Source organism: Thalassophryne amazonica, chromosome 8 (assembly GCF_902500255.1).
Source record: "Thalassophryne amazonica chromosome 8, fThaAma1.1, whole genome shotgun sequence".
Taxonomy (NCBI): Eukaryota; Metazoa; Chordata; class Actinopteri; order Batrachoidiformes; family Batrachoididae; genus Thalassophryne; species Thalassophryne amazonica.
In genome coordinates, this window is record NC_047110.1 from 116,506,924 (window position 1) to 116,531,973 (window position 25,050).

Here is a 25,050-nt window from a genome sequence, read left to right on the forward strand (position 1 = left end):
AATTACTCATAACCATCCCAAAGATGTATCGTTATCTTTGGCTGCTTTCAGTGATGCCGGTATTTGGTTAGACTCTTTCTCTCCGATTGTTCTGAGTTATTTTCATTAGTTACTTCATCCAAACCATCAACATGCTTATTAGACCCCATTCCTACCAGGCTGCTCAAGGAAGTCCTACCATTATTTAATGCTTCAATCTTAAATATGATCAATCTATCTTTGTTAGTTGGTTATGTACCACAGGCCTTTAAGGTGGCAGTAATTAAACCATTACTTAAAAAGCCATCACTTGACCCAGCTATCTTAGCTAATTATAGGCCAATCTCCAACCTTCCTTTTCTCTCAAAGATTCTTGAGAGGGTAGTTGTAAAACAGCTAACTGATCACCTGCAGAGGAATGGTCTATTTGAAGAGTTTCAGTCAGGTTTTAGAATTCATCATAGTACAGAAACAGCATTAGTGAAGGTTACAAATGATCTTCTTATGGCTTCGGACAGTGGACTTATCTCTGTGCTTGTTCTGTTGGACCTCAGTGCTGCTTTTGATACTGTTGACCATAAAATTTTATTACAGAGATTAGAGCATGTCATAGGTATTAAAGGCATTGCGCTGCGGTGGTTTGAATCATATTTGTCTAATAGATTACAGTTTGTTCATGTAAATGGGGAATCTTCTTCACAGACTAAAGTTAATTATGGAGTTCCACAAGGTTCTGTGCTAGGACCAATTTTATTCACTTTATACATGCTTCCCTTAGGCAGTATTATTAGACGGTATTGCTTAAATTTTCATTGTTACGCAGATGATACCCAGCTTTATCTATCCATGAAGCCAGAGGATACACACCAATTAGCTAAACTGCAGGATTGTCTTACAGACATAAAGACATGGATGACCTCTAATTTCCTGCTTTTAAACTCAGATAAAACTGAAGTTATTGTACTTGGCCCCACAAATCTTAGAAGCATGGTGTCTAACCAGATCGTTACTCTGGATGGCATTTCCCTGATCTCTGGTAATACTGTGAGAAATCTTGGAGTTATTTTTGATCAGGATATGTCATTCAAAGCGCATATTAAACAAATATGTAGGACTGCCTTTTTGCATTTACGCAATATCTCTAAAATCAGAAAGGTCTTGTCTCAGAGTGATGCTGAAAAACTAATTCATGCATTTATTTCCTCTAGGCTGGACTATTGTAATTCATTATTATCAGGTTGTCCTAAAAGTTCCCTAAAAAGCCTTCAGTTGGTTCAGAATGCTGCAGCTAGAGTACTGACGGGGACTAGCAGGAGAGAGCATATCTCACCCGTGTTGGCCTCCCTTCATTGGCTTCCTGTTAATGCTAGAATAGAATTTAAAATTCTTCTTCTTACTTATAAGGTTTTGAATAATCAGGTCCCATCTTATCTTAGGGACCTCGTAGTACCATATTACCCCATTAGAGCGCTTCGCTCTCAGACTGCGGGCTTACTTGTAGTTCCTAGGGTTTGTAAGAGTAGAATGGGAGGCAGAGCCTTCAGCTTTCAGGCTCCTCTCCTGTGGAACCAGCTCCCAATTCAGATCAGGGAGACAGATACCCTCTCTACTTTTAAGATTAGGCTTAAAACTTTCCTTTTTGCTAAGGCTTATAGTTAGGGCTGGATCGGGTGACCCTGGACCATCCCTTGGTTATGTTGCTTTAGACGTAGACTGTGGGGGGGTTCCCATGATGCACTGTTTCTTTCTCTTTTTGCTCCGTATGCATCACTCTGCATTTAATCATTAGTGATCAATCTCTTTTTCCTGGTTCTTTCCCTCAGCCCCAACCAGTCTCAGCAGAAGACTGCCCCTCCCTGAGCCTGGTTCTGCTGGAGGTTTCTTCCTGTTAAAAGGGAGTTTTTCCTTCCCACTGTGGCCAAGTGCTTGCTCATAGGGGGTCGTTTTGACCGTTGGGGTTTTTCATGATTGTTGTATGGCCTTGCCTTGCAATGTGGAGCGCCTTGGGGCAACTGTTTGTTGTGATTTGGCACTATATAAGAAACAAGTTGATTGATTGATTGATATAGACAGCTGTGCGCGGGCAGACAGCTGTGCGCGGGCAGACAGCTGTGCGCGGGCAGACAGCTGTGCGCGGGCAGACAGCTGTGCGCGGGCAGACAGCTGTGCGCGTATAGAAAGCTGTGCGCGTGCAGACAGCTGTGCACATATAGACAGCTGTGCGCGTGCAGACAGCTGTGCGCGTGCAGACAGCTGTGCACATATTGACAGCTGTGCGCGTGCAGACAGCTGTGCTCGTGCAGACAGCTGTGCGCGTGCAGACAGCTGTGCGCGTGCAGACAGCTGTGCGCGTGCAGACAGCTGTGCGCGTGCAGACAGCTGTGTACATATAGACAGCTGTGCGCCTGCAGACAGCTGTGCGCGTGCAGACAGCTGTGCACATATAGACAGCTGTGCATATATAGACAGCTGTGCACGTGCAGACAACTGTGCACATATAGACAGCTGTGCACATATTGACAGCTGTGCGCGTGCAGACAGCTGTGCACATATTGACAGCTGTGCGCGTGCAGACAGCTGTGCACATATCGACAGCTGTGCGCATGCAGACAGCTGTGCACATATAGACAGCTGTGCGCGGGCAGACAGCTGTGCGCGTATAGAAAGCTGTGCGCGTATAGAAAGCTGTGCGCGTGCAGACAGCTGTGCGCGTGCAGACAGCTGTGCGCGTGCAGACAGCTGTGCGCGTGCAGACAGCTGTGCACATATTGACAGCTGTGCGCGTGCAGACAGCTGTGCACATATTGACAGCTGTGCGCGTGCAGACAGCTGTGCACATATCGACAGCTGTGCGCGTGCAGACAGCTGTGCACATACAGACAGCTGTGCGCGGGCAGACAGCTGTGCGCGTATAGACAACTGTGCACATATAGACAGCTGTGCACATATAGACAGCTGTGCGCGTGCAGACAGCTGTGCGCGTGCAGACAGCTGTGCACATATAGACAGGTGTGCGCGTGCAGACAGCTGTGCGCGTGCAGACAGCTGTGCGCGTGCAGACAGCCTTGCGCATATAGACAGCTGTGCATATATAGACAGCTGTGCACATATTGACAGCTGTGCGCGTGCAGACAGCTGTGCACATATAGACAGCTGTGCGCGTGTAGACAGCTGTGCGCGTGCAGACAGCTGTGCACATATAGACAGCTGTGCGCGTGCAGACAGCTGTGCACATATTGACAGCTGTGCGCGTGCAGACAGCTGTACGCGTGCAGACAGCTGTGCGCGTGCAGACAGCTGTGCACATATAGACAGCTGTGCACATATAGACAGCTGTGCACATATAGACAGCTGTGCGCGTGCAGACAGCTGTGCGCATATAGACAGCTGTGCGCGTGCAGACAGCTGTGCGCATATAGACAGCTGTGCGCGTGCAGACAGCTGTGCACATATAGACAGCTGTGCATATATAGACAGCTGTGCACATATTGACAGCTGTGCGCGTGCAGACAGCTGTGCACATATAGACAGCTGTGCACATATTGACAGCTGTGCGCGTGCAGACAGCTGTGCACATATCGACAGCTGTGCGCGTGCAGACAGCTGTGCACATATAGACAGCTGTGCGCGGGCAGACAGCTGTGCGCGGGCAGACAGCTGTGCGCGGGCAGACAGCTGTGCGCGTGCAGAAAGCTGTGCGCGTGCAGACAGCTGTGCGCGTGCAGACAGCTGTGCGCGTGCAGACAGCTGTGCACATATAGACAGCTGTGCATATATAGACAGCTGTGCATATATAGACAGCTGTGCACATATTGACAGCTGTGCACATATTGACAGCTGTGCGCGTGCAGACAGCTGTGCACATATCGACAGCTGTGCGCGTGCAGACAGCTGTGCACATATAGACAGCTGTGCGCGGGCAGACAACTGTGCGTGGGCAGACAGCTGTGCGCGTATAGAAAGCTGTGCGCGTGCAGACAGCTGTGCGCGTGCAGACAGCTGTGCACATATAGACAGGTGTGCGCGTGCAGACAGCTGTGCGCGTGCAGACAGCTGTGCGCGTGCAGACAGCTGTGCGCGTATAGACAGCTGTGCATATATAGACAGCTGTGCACATATTGACAGCTGTGCGCGTGCAGACAGCTGTGCACATATAGACAGCTGTGCGTGTGCAGACAGCTGTGTGCGTGCAGACAGCTGTGCACATATAGACAGCTGTGCATATATAAACAGCTGTGCGCGTGCAGACAGCTGTGCGCGTGCAGACAGCTGTGCGCGTATAGACAGCTGTGCATATATAGACAGCTGTGCACATATTGACAGCTGTGCGCATGCAGACAGCTGTGCACATATAGACAGCTGTGCGCGTGCAGACAGCTGTGCGCGTGCAGACAGCTGTGCACATATAGACAGCTGTGCGCTCGCAGACAGCTGTGCACATATTGACAGCTGTGCGCGTGCAGACAGCTGTGCACATATTGACAGCTTTGCGCGTGCAGACAGCTGTGCACATATAGACAGCTGTGCACATATTGACAGCTGTGCGCGTGCAGACAGCTGTGCACATATAGACAGCTGTGCACATATTGACAGCTGTGCGCGTGCAGACAGCTGTGCACATATAGACAGCTGTGCGCGTGCAGACAGCTGTGCACATATTGACAGCTGTGCGCGTGCAGACAGCTGTGCACATATCGACAGCTGTGCGCGTGCAGACAGCTGTGCACATAGACAGCTGTGCACATAGACAGCTGTGCGCGGGCAGACAGCTGTGCGCGGGCAGACAGCTGTGCGCGGGCAGACAGCTGTGCGCGGGCAGACAGCTGTGCACATATAGACAGGTGTGCGCGTGCAGACAGCTGTGCGCGTGCAGACAGCTGTGCGCGTATAGACAGCTGTGCATATATAGACAGCTGTGCACATATTGACAGCTGTGCGCGTGCAGACAGCTGTGCACATATAGACAGCTGTGCGCGTGCAGACAGCTGTTCGCGGGCAGACAGCTGTGCGCGGGCAGACAGCTGTGCGCGGGCAGACAGCTGTGCACATATAGACAGCTGTGCGCGTGCAGACAGCTGTGCACATATCGACAGCTGTGCGCGTGCAGACAGCTGTGCGCGTGCAGACAGCTGTGCACATACAGACAGCTGTGCGCGGGCAGACAGCTGTGCGCGTATAGACAGCTGTGCACATATAGACAGCTGTGCACATATAGACAGCTGTGCGCGTGCAGACAGCTGTGCGCGTGCAGACAGCTGTGCGCGTGCAGACAGCTGTGCGCGTGCAGACAGCTGTGCACATATAGACAGGTGTGCGCGTGCAGACAGCTGTGCGCGTGCAGACAGCTGTGCGCGTGCAGACAGCCTTGCGCATATAGACAGCTGTGCATATATAGACAGCTGTGCACATATTGACAGCTGTGCGCGTGCAGACAGCTGTGCACATATAGACAGCTGTGCGCGTGTAGACAGCTGTGCGCGTGCAGACAGCTGTGCACATATAGACAGCTGTGCGCGTGCAGACAGCTGTGCACATATTGACAGCTGTGCGCGTGCAGACAGCTGTGCGCGTGCAGACAGCTGTGCGCGTGCAGACAGCTGTGCACATATAGACAGCTGTGCACATATTGACAGCTGTGCGCGTGCAGACAGCTGTGCGCGTGCAGACAGCTGTGCGCGTGCAGACAGCTGTGCGCGTGCAGACAGCTGTGCGCATATAGACAGCTGTGCGCATGCAGACAGCTGTGCACATATAGACAGCTGTGCACATATAGACAGCTGTGCACATATAGACAGCTGTGCACATATTGACAGCTGTGCGCGTGCAGACAGCTGTGCACATATAGACAGCTGTGCACATATTGACAGCTGTGCGCGTGCAGACAGCTGTGCGCGGGCAGACAGCTGTGCGCGGGCAGACAGCTGTGCGCGGGCAGACAGCTGTGCGCGTATAGAAAGCTGTGCGCGTGCAGACAGCTGTGCACATATAGACAGCTGTGCGCGTGCAGACAGCTGTGCGCGTGCAGACAGCTGTGCACATATTGACAGCTGTGCGCGTGCAGACAGCTGGGCGCGTGCAGACAGCTGTGCGCGTGCAGACAGCTGTGTACATATAGACAGCTGTGCGCCTGCAGACAGCTGTGCGCGTGCAGACAGCTGTGCACATATAGACAGCTGTGCATATATAGACAGCTGTGCACATATTGACAGCTGTGCGCGTGCAGACAACTGTGCACATATAGACAGCTGTGCACATATTGACAGCTGTGCGCGTGCAGACAGCTGTGCACATATTGACAGCTGTGCGCGTGCAGACAGCTGTGCACATATCGACAGCTGTGCGCGTGCAGACAGCTGTGCACATATAGACAGCTGTGCGCGTGCAGACAGCTGTGCGCGTGCAGACAGCTGTGCACATATAGACAGCTGTGCGCGTGCAGACAGCTGTGCACATATAGACAGCTGTGCGCGTGCAGACAGCTGTGCACATATAGACAGCTGTGCGCGTGCAGACAGCTGTGCGCGTGCAGACAGCTGTGCGCGTGCAGACAGCTGTGCGCACAGTTGTCTGTTCTTGAATTTAAAACAAGCAGAAAGTAAACTGTGAACTACGTAAACTTACTCCACATTTATGATGAATGACTTATTAATTCTGTGCTGAAACAACATACAAACAACATTCATTTTCTATACCTGCTTGCTCCAGTCACAGGTCATGGGAGCTGATCTGAAATTTATTATTATTTTTTTATTAATTAACTGAGTTGTCGGTGTAAGGTTTGAGTCCTGTCGGGATCCTTTCTCTGTGGGGTTTGCGTGTTCTCTCCGTGTCTGTCCCCAAATTTCCTTCCACCATCTTAAACATGCTTGTTAGGGTCTGCTCCTTTGTCTGCCTCTGAGCAAGGCAGTGCCTCTGAAGCTGGAGTTGGTTCCCGGGTGCCAGTCTGTGGCTGTCCACTGCCCCCTAGTGGTTGAATTGTGTCTAACTGTAATTATGATGGTTAAATTTTGCTGGATGTACAATGACAACAGATATTTTTATTTTTAAAATGACCCGTTAACATGTAAATGAGGAAAAACAAACTATAGCAGCAAATTATTAAACACAACAAAGAATAATAATAATAAAAAAATTCTTTCAAACATCACAAAATCATGAAGCGTCAGATGTGAAGTGTGACTGTGGTTCCTGTTGGTTCTGGATTATTGGGTTGTGATGTCTCGCTGGATGTTGAGGTTCACACTGTGTGACCCAGAACAGTGTTATGGACTTGGACAAAATAGTCCTGGGTGGTAACCACCATCCAGGACACGTGGTGTCGTCCTTGCAGCAGCACAGGCCCCCAGACTAACTATAACTTTGACTTGTCTCCTCTCAGACAAACACACAGACGGCCTTTACGTCAGCCTGCACACATGGTTTTATGACTGTTGGGGTGTTTACATCCAGGATTTTCACTTCCCGCCTGAGGACGTGTCTGTGGAGCCAGAGGAGCCGCTCAGTGCCAAGAGGTAAGGTACTGGTTCTGGAACTGTCACCATCATCTTTGATAATAACTTGTTGTGCACATAACTCTCCTGCATATTTAAATACATTTTAAAAGTCAGTAAAATGTATTTATGTTGGACTCATCACAGACACAAATGACAAAGAAACACACACACTCATCTTCAACCGCTTAGTCCAATCAAGGTCACTATCCCAGCAGTCATAGAGCACGAGGCGGGGTTAAACCCAGGACAGGACGCTAGTCTGTCACAGGGACACATATAGACAAACAAACACAGTCACACCCACACCCACACAATTTAAAGTTTCCAGTCCATCTAACCTGCATGTCTGTGGACGTGGGAGGAAACCAGAGCACCCGGACAGAACCCACACAGACACAGGGAGAACATGGAAACTCCACACAGAAAGGCCACAGGTGGGACTCGATCCCTTGACCTTCTCACTGTGAGGGAACAGTGCTAACCACTAAGCCACCGTGCTGCCCTGACAAAGAAACATTAAAAATAAAATCATATGAAGTCATAACATAACTCATAAATACAACAAGTCCAGTGAAAAGCTTGTCTGTACAAAAGTATCTTCAGCTGTTTTTTAAAAGAGTCCGTGGTGTCTGTGCAGCGTAACGACAGAGGAAGAACATTCCAGAGTCTTGTTGCAACTGCTTGAAACGATCAATCCCCTCCAGTTTTAAAATGAGTCATTGGGACTTTCAGCAACCTCTGACCCGATGACCTCAGGGCCGACAAAGAGGAATAAGGGTTCAGGAGATCAGCAACGTACTGGGGAGTTCTTCCATGTTGGGCAAAAATTTAAAATGAAAATTTTAAAGTGAATTTAAAAATTACTGGCATCCAATGAAGAGGCCAAAACTGGACTGACATGAGCTCTTCTGTTCATGTTAGTTAAAAGATGAGCAGCAGCATTCTGCACAATCTGAAGATGTTCCAAAGATGATTTAAAATAAGTAAAAAATATAATCCAAACGAGACGAAACAAAAACACGAATAATCGTCTCCAGTAAAAAGACCAGGAACCAGAGACAGACAGAGCAGAGCATGACACATTATGATAATCCAAGCAAAATGAAACAAAAACACAAATAATCAAGTCCAGTTCAGCCTTTGACTTCAGCAGTCTGAGCTTTGAAATAGTCCTGAAGAGATAAAAGCAATTTCAAACTAGATGTTTGGAACGATGCAGCAGAAAACACAGTAAAAGTTATTTTCTGTCTGGAACCGTTATGAATTAAACAATTCAAAATCCCAGAATGCAGGTCAGTCACACACAAAAGACATGTACCAAAAAATAATAATTTATTAGCAACAAGAGGTTAACTGATCACATAATCAATGAATTAAATCAAATCAAATCAGTTTTATTTATATAGCGCCAAATCACAACAAACAGTTGCCCCAAGGCGCTTTATATTGTAAGGCAAAAGCCATACAATAATTACAGAAAAACCCCAACGGTAAAAACGACCCCCTATGAGCAAGCACTTGGCGACAGTGGGAAGGAAAAACTCCCTTTTAACAGGAAGAAACCTCCAGCAGAACCAGGCTCAGGGAGGGGCAGTCTTCTGCTGGGACTGGTTGGGGCTGAGGGAGAGAACCAGGAAAAAGACATGCTGTGGAGGGGAGCAGAGATCAATCACTAATGATTAAATGCAGAGTGGTGCATACAGAGCAAAAAGAGAAAGAAACACTCAGTGCATCATGGGAACCCCCCAGCAGTCTAAGTCTATAGCAGCATAACTAAGGGATGGTTCAGGGTCACCTGATCCAGCCCTAACTGTAAGCTTTAGCACAAAGGAAAGTTTTAAGCCTAATCTTAAAAGTAGAGAGGGTGTCTGTCTCCCTGATCTGAATTGGGAGCTGGTTCCACAGGAGAGGAGCCTGAAAGCTGAAGGCTCTGCCTCCCATTCTACTCTTACAAACCCTAGGAACTACAAGTAAGCCTGCAGTCTGAGAGCGAAGCGCTCTATTGGGGTGATATGGTACTATGAGGTCCCTAAGATAAGATGGGACCTGATTATTCAAAACCTTCTAAGTAAGAAGAAGAATTTTAAATTCTATTCTAGAATTAACAGGAAGCCAATGAAGAGAGGCCAATATGGGTGAAATATGCTCTCTCCTTCTAGTCCCCGTCAGTACTCTAGCTGCAGCATTTTGAATTAACTGAAGGCTTTTCAGGGAACTTTTAGGACAACCTGATAATAATGAATTACAATAGTCCAGCCTAGAGGAAATAAATGCATGAATTAGTTTTTCAGCATCACTCTGAGACGAGACCTTTCTAATTTTAGAGATATTGTGCAAATGTAAAAAAGCAGTCCTACATATTTGCTTAATATGCGCATTGAAGGACATATCCTGATCAAAAATGACTCCAAGATTTCTCACAGTATTACTAGAGGTCAGGGTAATGCCATCCAGAGTAAGGATCTGGTTAGACACCATGTTTCTATGATTTGTGGGGCCAAGTACAATAACTTCAGTTTTATCTGAGTTTAAAAGCAGGAAATTAGAGGTCATCCATGTCTTTATGTCTGTAAGACAATCCTGCAGTTTAGCTAATTGGTGTGTGTCCTCTGGCTTCATGGATAGATAAAGCTGGGTATCATCTGCGTAACAATGAAAATTTAAGCAATGCCGTCTAATAATACTGCTTAAGGGAAACATGTATAAAGTGAATAAAATTGGTCCTAGCACAGAACCTTGTGGAACTCCATAATTAACTTTAGTCTGTGAAGAAGATTCCCCATTTACATGAACAAATTGTAATCTAGTAGACAAATATGATTCAAACCACCGCAGCGCAGTGCCTTTAATACCTATGGCATGCTCTAATCTCTGTAATAAAATTTTATGGTCAACAGTATCAAAAGCAGCACTGAGGTCTAACAGAACAAGCACAGAGATGAGTCCACTGTCTGAGGCCTTAAGAAGATCATTTGTAACCTTCACTAATGCTGTTTCTGTACTATGATGAATTCTAAAACCTGACTGAAACTCTTCAAATAGACCATTCCTCTGCAGATGATCAGTTAGCTGTTTTACAACTACCCTTTCAAGAATTTGTGAGAGAAAAGGAAGGTTGGAGATTGGCCTATAATTAGCTAAGATAGCTGGGTCAAGTGATGGCTTTTTAAGTAATGGTTTAATTACTGCCACCTTAAAAGCAACCTCAATGACAAAGTGACATCTTGTAAAAGTGACTCATGGATAAAGAGGTTGAATCAGAAATGTGCGCCTTCAAATCTGTGACCATGGTCTTCTGTCAGAAAGTGGTGGATCGTCCCCTCGGGGTCAGGGGAGCATTACTGCCCCAAGTGGAGGAGTTTAAGTATGTCAGAGTTTTGTTCACGAGTCGGGGTAAGTTTCAGCATGAGATCGATAGATGGATTGGGGGGATTTCTGATGTTTTATGGACACTGTACCAGACTGTTGTGGTGAAGAAGGAGCTGAGCTGGAACGTGAGACTCCTGTCCTCACCTGTGGTCATGAGCTTTGGGTAGCTACTGAATGAATAAGATCACAGACACAGGCGGCAGAAATGAGATTCCTTAGTTGGGTATCTGGACTCCTGCACAGGGTGAGAGGTTCGACTGTCTGGGAAGGACTCCGAGTTGAGCCGCTGCATCTTCACAATGAAAGGAGCCCGTTGAGGTGATTCTGGCATTTGGTGAGCCCCTGGTGGTCTCCCTAGGGAGGTGTTCCAGTCATGGAAGGAGGCCATGGAAGACCCAGGGCATGCTGGGAAAATTATATTTCCCATCTGGTTTGGGAATGCCTTAGGATCCGCCAAGGATAGGGAGGTGTGGACTGAGCTGCCTCCGTGACCTTTTTTAAACCACGTCTGTGTTCAAATTACCTGAGAACAGGTTAAAGTCTGGTTGCTGCTCAAACTGGACCTGATGGAATTTCGGACCCGATCCGACTTTTCCAAACTGTTGCAGCTGTACGGCTCATCTCAGGAACGACGTCACCTGGAAGGAAACGTTTATTTCCAGCAGCACAAATAATTTGTGTCTATAAAACAATTTGAATTCTGAAACATTTAAAGACCCTCAGTAATCTGGAACCCGTTGTCCTCTGTTGTTGTCCACAGATTAACAGAAAACACAAGACGACTCAGTGAGTACCACTTCCTGTCCGTCCTTGCTGTCTGTCATTAAAACTCGAGACAGGAAGCTGAAATTCTTCATAACTCAAACATATGAACACAGACAGAATCATTGTCACATGACATCAGTGGACATGAAAAGTGTGTGTTAATTGTGTGTGAACGTGTTAACTGCGTGTGTGTGTGTGCACACACTGTGGCGTGGACCAACTCCTGTCTCGGTTTCTTTCAGAACGAGGACTCAGACCCTTGAGGACTTTCATGAGGAACCTCTCGGCGTTGTCCAGCTGGTCCTCTGTCTACACGTCGGCCATCACTTTCTTGGTGAGACTTGTGTTTCCTGGTTCTGGGTTCCAGTGACCTCATGGGATCCAGAGTTCTCTCTGGTTAGATTTTGTTCGTCTTACTGTCTTGCGCTGTGTGTCCTCACAGATCTACATGTATGCAGCCTGGCATGGACGGCTCGTCCCCGTGTTCCTGTTCCTCGCCATCCTGCGCCTCTCCCTCAATTACCTCATCTGCAGGTCAGCTCAAGCCCCACCTACTCTCTCCGTTTTACTCACCAGCTATAAGTCAGTCTGGTTCCAGCACATTGAGGTGGATCAGAAAGCTCAGTCGTGCCAACAGGTGGCGCTGGTCTGATGTGGATTTTGTGTCTCAGGGGTTGGAGGATCCAGTGGACCATCGTTCCTGAAGTGTTTGAGACGGAAGAGGTGAGACGTCGAAACATCTCACAGGTTTATCACATCAGCTCCACCCTTTTATCCTGACTCCACCCCTTCATCTTGTTCCACCCCTTTATCTTGACTCCACCCCTTCATCTGGCACACATGCGACAGAACCAGGTCGTGTTTTGGGTCAGAGCGCTCGGTGGTGTGTTGGTGTTGTTAACTGACACTTTCATGGTTTCTGATGATATTTTTGTTTCTTGAACCTGTTTTTTACATTAAAGGTCTTTTTGTACAGTCAATCTTCCACGCTTTTACAACCCCTGGCAAAAATGATGGAATCACCGGCCTCGGAGGATGTTCATTCAGTTGTTTAATTTTGTAGGAAAAAAAGCAGATCACAGACATGACACAAAACTAAAGTCATTTCAAATGGCAACTTTCTGGCTTTAAGAAACACTATAAGAAATCAGGAAAAAAATTGTGGCAGTCAGTAACGGTTACTTTTTTAGACCAAGCAGAGGGAAAAAAATATGGAATCACTCAATTCTGAGGAAAAAATTATGGAATCATGAAAAACAAAAGAACGCTCCAACACATCACTAGTATTTTGTTGCACCACCTCTGGCTTTTATAACAGCTTGCAGTCTTTGAGGCATGGACTTAATGAGTGACAAACAGTACTCTTCATCAATCTGGCTCCAACTTTCTCTGATTGCTGTTGCCAGATCAGCTTTGCAGGTTGGAGCCTTGTCATGGACCATTTTCTTCAACTTCCACCAAAGATTTTCAATTGGATTAAGATCCGGATTATTTGCAGGCCATGACATTGACCCTATGTGTCTTTTTGCAAGGAATGTTTTCACAGTTTTTGCTGTGTGGCAAGATGCATTATCATCTTGAAAAATGATTTCATCATCCCCAAACATCCTTTCAATTGATGGGATAAGAAAAGTGTCCAAAATATCAACGTAAACTTGTGCATGTTCTCTTCAAGCAGTCATCTTTATAAATCTCATTGGAACGGCACCAAACAAAAGTTCCAGCATCATCACCTTGCCCAATGCAGATTCCAGATTCATCACTGAATATGACTTTCATCCAGTCATCCACAGTCCACGATTGCTTTTCCTTAGCCCATTGTAACCTTGTTTTTTCTGTTTAGGTGTTAATGATGGCTTTTGTTTAGCTTTTCTGTATGTAAATCCCATTTCCTTTAGGCGGTTTCTTACAGTTCGGTCACAGACGTTGACTTCAGTTTCCTCCCATTCGTTCCTCGTTTTGTTGTGCATTTTCGATTTTTGAGACATATTGCTTTAAGTTTTCTGTTTTGACGCTTTGATGTCTTCCTTGGTCTACCAGTATGTTTGCCTTTAACAACCTTCCCATGTTGTTTGTATTTGGTCCAGAGTTTAGACACAGCTGACTGTGAACAACCAACATCTTTTGCAACATTGCGTGATGATTTACCCGCTTTTAAGAGTTTCATCATCCTCTCCTTTGTTTCAATTGACATCTCTCGTGTTGGAGCCATGATTCATGTCAATCCACTTGGTGCAACAGCTCTCCAAGGTGTGATCACTCCTTTTTAGATGCAGACTAACGAGCAGATCTGATATGATGCAGGTGTTAGTTTTGGGGATGAAAATTTACAGGGTGATTCCATAATTTTTTCCTCAGAATTGAGTGATTCCCTATTTTTTCCCTCTGCTTGGTCTAAAAAAGTAACCGTTACTGACTGCCACAATTATTTTTCCTGATTTCTTATAGTGTTTCTTAAAGCCAGAAAGTTGCCATTTGAAATGACTTTAGTTTTGTGTCATGTCTGTGATCTGCTTTTTTCTACAAAATTAAACAACTGAATGAACATCCTCCGAGGCCGGTGATTCCGTAATTTTTGCCAGGGGTTGTAGAATTCTTGCTTAAAGTTAAGTAAAATTCAGCAGTTATTTTTTCTTTCTTTTTTTTTTTTAAATATGGAAACTTTTTTCTTTTTTATTAAACAGCTGCCAATCATTTTGTAGGCGGGGCCTTGAATGTTCCATTCTTTTCTCCAGGAAGTTCCTAAAGTGGACCGGACAGTGTCTGAGAAGTTCCAGCTGGTTCTGGACGTAGCTCAGAAAGCTCAGGTGAGATGTGATGACAGGTGCAGTGAGCGCCACCTACAGGCTGATGTCACTATGTTGTTTCTTTCTTCTAGAATCTGTTTGGAAACGCAGCAAATATTCTGGAGAAGATAAAGAAGTGAGTCCATCAACTCATCAACCCAGTAACGTATCAGCATCACCACAAATCCCTGAGCCACTCAAAACCCGTCCAACTTAAAGGTCGGCAGGATGACTGAATAAGTCTCACGTCAAATAAACGATCAAAGGAACAAAATATCAGCAACGTCCAAAACCCAGACTGAAGTCTGGGACCTATACAGGCCAACTCACCGGTCAGGACGGCCTCGTGAGTTCATGAGGTGTCACTGCTGCTTCTCTCTGTTTTGTTTATATCGCACCAAATCACAACAGAGTTGCCTCAATGTGCTTCACACAAGTAAGGTCTAACCTTACTAACCCCCAGAGCAACAGTGGTAAGAAAAACTCCCTGTGATGATTTGAGGAAGAAACCTCAAGCAGACCAGACAAAGGGGCGACCCTCTGCTTGGGCCATTCTAACAGAAAGTTTTTACAAAGTTTTACAAAACTGAAGAAACGGCATCTCACGGTCAGTCCAGCATCTCGTTGTCCACAGACGCCACTCCCATGCAATCCCTTCCACGTGTCGGACTGAGAGAAAAACAGCAGAATCAGTCGGCCGGGAAAACACACCTAAGGTAAAATTCATCACAGTAAATCAACAGAAAAACAGAAATTACTAAGGTGATCGTCGGCCATGAGCCCTAAGCTTCACTAACAGACCCTGAATTTAGATAAAGTTGAGGCCGAGACCAGCTCCATTACTAATAAAATAAAATTAATAAAATGAATTTAAAAGGGTAGGAAGCATAGTAACATACTATGCCAGTGTGCTAGCCATACGAAAGGGAAAATAAGTGCGTCTTAAGTCTGGACTTGAAAGTCTCCACAGAATCTGACTGTTTTATTGATGCAGGGAGATCATTCCACAGAACAGGGGCATGATAAGAGAAAGCTCTGTGACCCACAGACTTCTTATTCACCCTAGGGACACAAGTAGTCCTGCACCCTGAGAACGCAGAGCCCAGGCCGGTACGTAGGGTTTAATTAGGTCAGCTAGGTAGGGAGGTGCCGGTCTGTGAACAATTTTATAGGCTAGTTGCAAAACCTTAAACTCTGATCTCACAGGGACAGGAAGCCAGTGAAGAGACGCCAAAATGTGTGTAATGTGGTCAAACTTTCTGCTGCGTGTCAAAAGTCTGGCAGCAGTATTTTGAACCAATTGGAGACCCCTAATGCTGGACTGCCGTAAAAATAGAACATTGCAGCAGTCCAGTCTAGAAGAGACAAACGCATGAATCTGGGTCACAGCATCAGCCATAGACAGGATGGGATGAATCTTCACTATATTTCGCAGATGGAAGAAAGCAGTCCTCATAATATCTCTAATGTGGAGGTCAAAGGACAACGTAGGATCAAAAATTACCCCAAGGCTAAGCGTTAGCTGGTCAAATTGATGGCGATGTCTCCCTGGACCAAGAACCATCATTTCAGTCTTGTCATAGTTTAAAAGAAGGAAGTTACTACACATCTAGCTTTTCACTGATGCAAGGCAATCTTCTAAGGATTTTATGTGGATGTGATTACCAGCAGTTATTGGGATGTATAACTGAGCATCATCAGCATAGCAATGAAAGGTAATCCCAAAATGCTGCAATATGTGCCCAAAGGGTGCTATATAAAGGGAGAAAAGCAAGGGGCCTAAGACAGACCCTTGTGGAACCCCAAATAAATGTAAACCTAATAAGTGAGTGATCAGAGACCACCAGTGCAAGAGGCAAGATTTCAATATTCGTGACAGCAAAACCACATGCAAGAACCAAATCCAGGGTATTTCTACTAATGTGCGTCAAGTCCTGAATGTCTTGCTGGAATCCCAAAGCATCCACAAATTCCATAAATGATTTGCAGAGGGGATCAGAAGGCTTATTTATATGAATGAAGTCACCAGTAATCAGAATGTTATCTCCACTAGTTGACAAGTTAGAGATGAATGCACCAAATTCATCTAAGAAATCAGAATATGGCCAAGGGGCCTATATACAGTGACAAAATAACATAGCTGAATTCCATTTTTTTTTTTACCTTGGCAATACGTAGCATTGTGGGCAGAGTGGAAAATCAGATGTTCAAACGAATTATATTTGTGACCCCCAACAGCTAATAAGGTAAACCTAGATTTATAAATAAAAGCAACACCCCCATCTTGCTTCACATCATGAGAAACGTGACTAAATGTGTACACTGGTGGGCAGGCCTCGTTTAAGGGGAGGACAGCTGTAGGTTTTAGCCAGGTTTCACATAACCCAATCATATCTAGGTGATGATCCATAATTAGATCATGATCAAGCAGTGACTTTGAGGACAGTGATCTTATGTTGATAAGACCCAGACTAAGGGTCTCAGTGGGGTCAACTGTTCCTGGTGAAGCCATGCGGAGACCCAGCCCCTCGTCAGCCGGCGACGTAGCACGCCTCAGTGGCCGAAGGAGCAGGAAGCCTCGCACACAGGCTGGGCCGAGTCAGTCCTGTTACCGGAGACGACGGTCCAGGGAAGACAGGACGGACCCAACAGCCCCTCGCAAGCAGTGAATGCTCTCACATATAAAGATACTGCCCATCCTGGAGGAGGCGAGAATTAAACCCTCCAGTGAAGGCTGCCAGGTAAGCCTTAAATTTCACAGACGCACCGCTCTGCTTTCCACGTTTTCTGAAGTGCATCCTCCGAAAAGGAGCGCAAGGGAAATGGAGCAGGTGCACCGGGATTTCTGCAAGCACAGGTGGCAGATTGAGGTGAGGCTTACCCAGTCCAGACCCAGATGACAGCAGCGGCTTGCAAACAGCATTAATGTCCATAAGAGTCTGGCGGTTATCCATGACCAGAGTGGAGACATCCCGGCAAGACACACAGAGCAGAAAAATAACTGCAAACAACAAAATACTCGGCAAACGAGAAAGAGAAGGCTGATGGCAAGCCACCACAGGTGGCATCTTGCCCTGTGTTCTTGCTCTGGGGGTTAGTAAGGTCTAACCTTACTTGTGTGAAGCGCCCTGAGGTAAGTTTGTTGTGATTTGGTGCTATATAAATGAAAATAAATTGAAATAGAAAATATTAAATATTACAACATAAATGTAATTTTTTTTTTGATTATTCTTGCTTTCAACACATGTAAAATCACTCAACATTGGGTAAAATAGGGCTTTCCAATAATGTTTTAAGTCACGTTCACACCGGGCACGATCAGACACTACAAATTTGCGGGGGTTGCGCGGCGATGGACGCGCCTCTTTCACCAGGTGTGTCGCTCTGCTTTTGCTGTGAAAATTTTCCCCGGTGCATCATCAAATAGGAGGACCTTCCATTCCATTCTGGTGGTTGGCTCTCACTGCGGTATTGTATCACTTCCTGTTCTGGAGCACAGCGGTGCTTTGCTGTATCTGTTAGCTGTTTAATCTGCGTAGTTAGATTGATCTAGTTAACTAGATAACGATTTGTTTCACAGTGTAATCTTCACGTGCCTTAACTAAAGCACTCCCTCTGCTGAATCACCTCTAAATTTTTTACACATTATTCACTTTGTGTGTTTTTAGGAATCCACTAGCTTAGCACAGCTATTAGCTCTTAGCCGGTTTAGCATGGTGGCTTCTCCTGTCTCTCCCACACTTTTCTGCTCTGGGTGTGAAATGTTTAGTTATTCCTCTGCCTCCTTTAGCAGTAATGGTACTTGTAATAAGTGTAGTTTGTTCGTAGCTTTGGAGGCCAGGCTGGGCGAATTGGAGACTCGGTTCCGCACCTTGGAAAATCCTACTGCTAGCCAGGCCCCTGTAGTCGGTGCGGACCAAGGTAGCTTAGCCGCCGTTCGCTGTCCCCCAGCAGATCCTGAGCAGCCGGGAAAGCAGGCCGGCTGGGTGACTGTGAGCAAAAAGCGTAGTTCTAAACAGAAGCCCCCTGTACACCACCAACCCGTTCACATCTCTAACCGTTTTTCCCCACTCGGCGACACACCCACCGAGGAACAACCTCTGGTTATTGGCGACTCTGTTTTGAGAAATGTGAAGTTAGCGTCACCAGCAACCATAGTCAAATGTCTTCTGGGGGCCAGAGCAGGCGACATTGAAGGAAATTTGAAACTGCTGGCTAAGGCTAAGCGTAAATTTGGTAAGATTGTAATTCACGTCGGCAGTAATGACACCCGGTTACGCCAATCGGAGGTCACTAAAATTAATATTGACTTAGTGTGTAACTTTGCAAAAACAATGTCGGATTCTGTAGTTTTCTCTGGGCCCCTCCCCAATCGGACCGGGAGTGACATGTTTAGCCGCATGTTCTCCTTGAATTGCTGGCTGTCTGAGTGGTGTCCAAAAAATGAGGTGGGCTTTATAGATAATTGGCAAAGCTTCTGGGGAAAACCTGGTCTTGTTAGGAGAGAAGGCATCCATCCCACTTTGGATGGAGCAGCTCTCATCTCTAGAAATCTGGCCAATTTTCTTAAACCCTCCAAACCGTGACTATCCAGGGTTGGGACCAGGAAGCAGAGTTGTAGTCTTACACACCTCTCTGCAGCTTCTCTCCCTCTGCCATCCCCTCAATACCCCATCCCCGTAGAGACGGTGCCTGCTCCCAGACCACCAATAACCAGTAAAAATCTATTTAAGCATTAAAAATTCAAAAAGAAAAAATAATATAGCACCTTCAACTGCACCACAGACTAAAACAGTTAAATCTTCTTCTTCTTTGTCTTTCGGCTGTTCCCGTTAGGGGTCACCACAGCAGATCAATCATTTCCATCTCACCCTGTCCTCTGTATCTTCCTCTGTCACACCAACCACCTGCATGTCCTCTCTCAGCACATCCATAAACCTCCTCTTTGGTCTCCCTCTTCTCCTCCTGCCTGGTGGCTCCATCCTCAGCATCTTTCTCCCTATATACCCTGGGTCCCTCCTCTGCACATGTCCAAACCATCTCAATCTCGCCTCTCTGACTTTGTCTCCAAATCGTCCCACCTGAGCTGTCCCTCTGATATGTTCATTCCTAATCTTGTCCATTCTTGTCACGCCCAAAGAGAATCTCAACATCTTCAGCTCTGCCACCTCCAGCTCTGTGTCCTGTCTTTTTGTTAGTGCCACTGTCTCTAAACCATACAACATAGCTGGTCTCACTACTGTTTTGTAAACTTTCCCCTTCACTCTTGCTGATATTCTTCGGTCACAAATCACTCCTGCCACCTTTCTCCACCCACTCCACCCTGCCTGCACTCTCTTCTTCACCTCTCTACCACACTCTCCATTACTTCGAACAGTTGACCCCAAATATTTAAACTCATGTACTTTCACCACTTCTACTCCTTGTAACTGCACTATTCCACTGGGCTCCCTCTCATTCACACACATGTACTCAGTCTTGCTTCTACTGACTTTCATTCCCCTTCTCTCCAAAGCATACTCCACCTCTCCAGACTAGACTCAACTTGCTCTCTACTCTCACTACAGATCACAATGTCATCTACAAACATCATAGTCCATTGGGACTCCTGTCTGATCTCATCCGTCAGCCTGTCCATCACCACTGCAAACAAGAAAGGACTCAGAGCTGATCCTTGGTGTAATCCCACCTCCACCTTGAATGAGTCTGTCATCCCGACTGCACATCTCACCGCTGTCACACTATTCTTGTACATGTCCTGCACTACCCTAACATACTTCTCTGCCACTCCAGACTTCCTCATACAATGCCACAACTCTTCTCTTGGCACCCTATCATAAGCTTTTTCTAAGTCCACAAACACACAATGTAACTCTTCTGTCCTTCTCTGTACTTTTCCAACAGTATTCTCAGAGCAAACATTGCATCTGTAGTGCTCTTTCCCTCGGCATGAAACCATATTGCTGCTCACAGATCTTCACCTGTTTTCTAAGCCTAGCTTCTACTACTCTTTCCCATAACTTCATGCTGTGGCTGATCAGCTTTATGCCTCTGTAGTTACTGCAGCTCTGCACATCACCCTTGTTCTTGAAAATAGGAACCAGCACACTTCGTCTCCACTCCTCAGGCATCCTCTCACTTTCCAAGATTTTATTAAACAATCTGGTTAGAAACTCTACTGTCATCTCTCCTAGACATTTCCATGCCTCCATTGGAATGTCATCTGGACCAACTGCCTTTCCACTCTTCATCCTCTTCATAGCAGCCCTCACTTCTTCCTTGCTAATCTCTTTTACTTCCTGATTTACTCTCACCACATCATCCAGCCTTTTCTCTCCCTCATTTTCTTTATTCATCAACTTTCAAAATATTCCCTCCACCTTCTCAGCACACACTCCTCACTTGTCAGCACATTATCATGTGCATCTTTTACCACCCTAACCTGCTGCACATCCTTTCCAGCTCTGTCCCTTTGTCTGGCCAGTCGGTACAAGTCCTTTTCTCCTTCCTTACTATTCAACTTCTTGTACAGCTCGCAATATGCCTTTTCCTTTGTTTTTGCCACTTCTCTTCTCGCCTTACGCTGCATCTCCTTGTACTCCTGTCAGTTAAGTGTGGTCTATTAAACATTAGGTCTCTCTCTTCTAAGTCCCTGTTGGTAAATGATATAATAATTGATCAACATATTGATTTATTCTGCCTTACAGAAACCTGGTTACAGCAGGATGAATATGTTAGTTTAAATGAGTCAACACCCCCGAGTCACACTAACTGTCAGAATGCTCGTAGCACGGGTCGAGGAGGAGGATTAGTAACAATCTTCCACTCCAGCTTATTAATTAATCAAAGACCCAGACAGAGCTTTAATTCATTTGAAAGCTTGACTCTTAGTCTTGTCCATCCAAATTGGAAGTCTCAAAAAACAGTTTTATTTGTTATTATCTATCGTCTACCTGGTCGTTACTGTGAGTTTCTCTGTGAATTTTCAGACCTTTTGTCTGACTTAGTGCTTAGCTCAGATAAGGTAATTATATTGGGCGATTTTAACATCCACATAGATGCTGAGATTGACAGCCTCAACACTGCATTTAATCTATTATTAGATTCAGTTGGCTTCGCTCAAAATGTAAATGAGCCCACCCACCATTTTAACCGCACTTTAGATCTTGTTTTGACTTATGGTATGGAAATTGAAGACTTAACAGTATTCCCTGAAAACCCCCTCTTGTCTGATCATTTCTTAATAACATTTACATTTACTTTAATGGACTACCCAGCAGTGGGGAATAAGTTTCATTACAGTAGAAGTCTTTCTGAAGGCGCTGTAACTAGGTTTAAGGATATGATTCCTTCTTTGTTATGTTCTTCAATGCCATATACCAACACAGTGCAGAGTAGCTACCTAAACTCTGTGAGTGAGATAGATTATCTCGTCAATAGCTTTACATCCTCATTGAGCACAACTTTGGATGCTGTAGCTCCTCTGAAAAAGAGAGCCTTAAATCAGAAATGCTTGTCTCCGTGATATAACCCACAAACTCGCAGCTTAAAGCAGATAACCCGTAAGCTGGAGAGGAAATGGCGTCTCACTAATTTAGAAGATCTTCATTTAGCCTGGAAAAAGAGTCTGTTGCTCTATAAAAAAGCCCTCTGTAAAACTAGGATATCTTACTACTCATCACTAATTGTAGAAAATAAGAACAACCCCAGGTTTCTTTTCAGCACTGTAGCCAGGCTGACAAAGAGTCAGAGCTCTATTGAGCCGAGTATTCCTTTAACTAGTAATGACTTCATGACTTTCTTTGCAAATCAAATTTAACTATTAGAGATAAAATTACTCATAACCATCCCAAAGACATATCTTTATGTTCGGCTGTCTTCAGTGATGCCGGTATTTGGTTAGACTCTTTTCTGTCCGTTTGTCTGTCTGAGTTATTTTCATTAGTTACTTCATCCAAACCATCAACATGTCTATTAGACCCCATTCCTACCAGGCTGCTCAAGGAAGCCCTAACCATTATTTAATGCTTCGATCTTAAATATGATCAATCTATCTTTGTTAGTTGGCTATGTACCACAGGCTTTAAGGTGGCAGTAATTAAACCATTACTTAAAAAGCCATCACTTGACCCAGCTATCTTAGCTAATTATAGGCCAATCTCCAACCTTCCTTTTCTCTCAAAAATTCTTGAAAGGGTAGTTGTAAAACAGCTAACTGATCATCTGCAGAGGAATGGTCTATTTGAAGAGTTTCAGTCAGGTTTTAGAATTCATCATAGTACAGAAACAGCATTAGTTGAAGGTTACAAATGATCTTCTTATGGCCTCAGACAGTGGACTCATCTCTGTGCTTGTCCTGTTAGACCTCAGTGCTGCTTTTGATACTGTTGACCATAAAATTTTATTACAGAGATTAGAGCATGTCATAGGTATTAAAGGCACTGCGCTGCGGTGGTTTGAATCATATTTATCTAATAGATTACAATTTGTTCATGTAAATGGGGAATCTTCTTCACAGACTAAGGTTAATTATGGAGTTCCACAAGGTTCTGTGCTGTGCTTCACTTTATGCATGCTTCCCTTAGGCAGTGTTACTAGAAAGCATTACTTAAATTTTCATTGTTATGCTGATGATACCCAGCTTTATCTATCCATGAAGCCAGAGGACACACACCAATTAGCTAAACTGCAGGATTGTCTTACAGACATAAAGACATGGATGACCTCTAATTTCCTGCTTATTGTACTTGGCCCCACAAATCTTGGAAACATGGTGTCTAACCAGATCCTTACTCTGGATTGCATTTCCCTGACCTCTAGTAATACTGTGAGAAATCTTGGAGTCATTTTTGATCAGGATATGTCATTCAAAGCGCATATTAAACAAATATGTAGGACTGCTTTTTGCATTTACGCAATATCTCTAAAATTAGAAAGGTCTTGTCTCAGAGTGATGCTGAAAAACTAATTCATGCATTTATTTCCTCTAGGCTGGACTATTGTAATTCATTATTATCAGGTTGTCCTAAAAGTTCCCTGAAAAGCCTTCAGTTAATTCAAAATGCTGCAGCTAGAGTACTGACGGGGACTAGAAGGAGAGAGCATATCTCACCCATATTGGCGTCTCTTCATTGGCTTCCTGTTAATTCTAGAATAGAATTTAAAATTCTTCTTCTTACTTATAAGGTTTTGAATAATCAGGTCCCATCTTATCTTAGGGACCTCATAGTACCATATCACCCCAATAGAGCGCTTCGCTCTCAGACTGCAGGCTTACTTGTAGTTCCTAGGGTTTGTAAGAGTAGAATGGGAGGCAGAGCCTTCAGCTTTCAGGCTCCTCTCCTGTGGAACCAGCTCCCAATTCAGATCAGGGAGACAGACACCCTCTCTACTTTTAAGATTAGGCTTAAAACTTTATAAAAAACTTAAAAGTTTATAGTTAGGGCTGGATCAGGTGACCCTGAACCATCCCTTAGTTATGCTGCTATAGACTTAGACTGCTGGGGGGTTAGATAGATACATACATACATACATACATACATGCATGCATGCATACACGCATACATGCATACACGCATACACACATGTAATGTCCCCATGGGGACATCTGTGTTGGACTTCTCAAAACTCATGACCCATACAAAGATACAGAACAAGACATAAACAGTTCATAACAATAACTAAATTAATACATAAATAGAGAATGATGCACTGAGTGTTTCTTTCTCTTTTTGCTCTGTATGCACCACTCTGCATTTAATCATTAGTGATCGATCTCTGCTCCCCTCCACAGCATGTCTTTTTCCTGGTTCTCTCCCTCAGCCCCAACCAGTCCCAGCAGAAGACTGCCCCTCCCTGAGCCTGGTTCTGCTGGAGATTTCTTCCTGTTAAAAGGGAGTTTTTCCTTCCCAGTGTTGCCAAGTGCTGCTCACAGGGGGTCGTTTTGGACCGTTGGGGTTTTTCTGTAATTATTGTAATTATTTTGCCTTACAATATAAAGCGCCTTGGGGCAACTGTTTGTTGTGATTTGGCGCGATATAAATAAAATTGATTTGATTTGATTCCGCTCGCCGGCTCCGGTTGTCAGTCAAGTTAACATATACATACATGTATATATAACATATACAGTTCAAGATGGCGCCACTGGATATGGCTTGTCGTCCACCTCTGCTATGTGTTTTGCTTATATCGCTGATACTATTGCTGTGTGTGAAGAATATCTCATCACTGCTGATGTTTAATCGCCAGACACTACTGAATATTAACGATTCTGTGATAAAGTCGACGATCTGTGACTTTAGAGGACAATCACAGACTCCTCCACTCTTCTGGGCGTCTGTGCTCCATGACCTGTGGCGTCTACACGGCCCCCTGTTTCGTAGAAGCCGCCACAGAAAGCGGGGGAAACGAAGTGGTCGGCTTGTTCGATTGAGATCCTACCTGGCGCAGAATCATTGCGAACCCTTTTTGGATTCACCGGAGTTCGCTGATTTCACCATGGCGGTTGTTCCTTCAGAGGTTAGCTGGCTTCGATCAGCTGTCCCATATGCTGGCTACTGTCCAGCCACCCCGCAGCGAGTCAGCGTCTGCTCTGTGTTGGAAAATCTCTGCCCTGTTGCTCGTAGTTCCAAGAAAACAAAACTACACGCCACTGCATT

The 25,050-nt window shown here is 45.3% G+C and overlaps 1 protein-coding gene across 3 annotated transcripts in view; it reads left to right on the top strand.

The window, feature by feature from the left end:
* Window positions 1–25,050, top strand: part of LOC117516385 (GRAM domain-containing protein 4-like) — a 99,569-nt gene that overhangs the window by 21,475 nt on the left and 53,044 nt on the right. For all 3 annotated transcript variants that reach the window (XM_034177360.1, XM_034177362.1, XM_034177361.1), the window contains 7 exons: window positions 7,358–7,490; window positions 11,602–11,627; window positions 11,849–11,940; window positions 12,049–12,140; window positions 12,278–12,329; window positions 14,342–14,413; window positions 14,485–14,528. In XM_034177360.1, coding sequence (XP_034033251.1) covers window positions 7,358–7,490; window positions 11,602–11,627; window positions 11,849–11,940; window positions 12,049–12,140; window positions 12,278–12,329; window positions 14,342–14,413; window positions 14,485–14,528 — 511 coding nt within the window. The remainder of the gene's footprint in view (window positions 1–7,357; window positions 7,491–11,601; window positions 11,628–11,848; window positions 11,941–12,048; window positions 12,141–12,277; window positions 12,330–14,341; window positions 14,414–14,484; window positions 14,529–25,050) is intronic.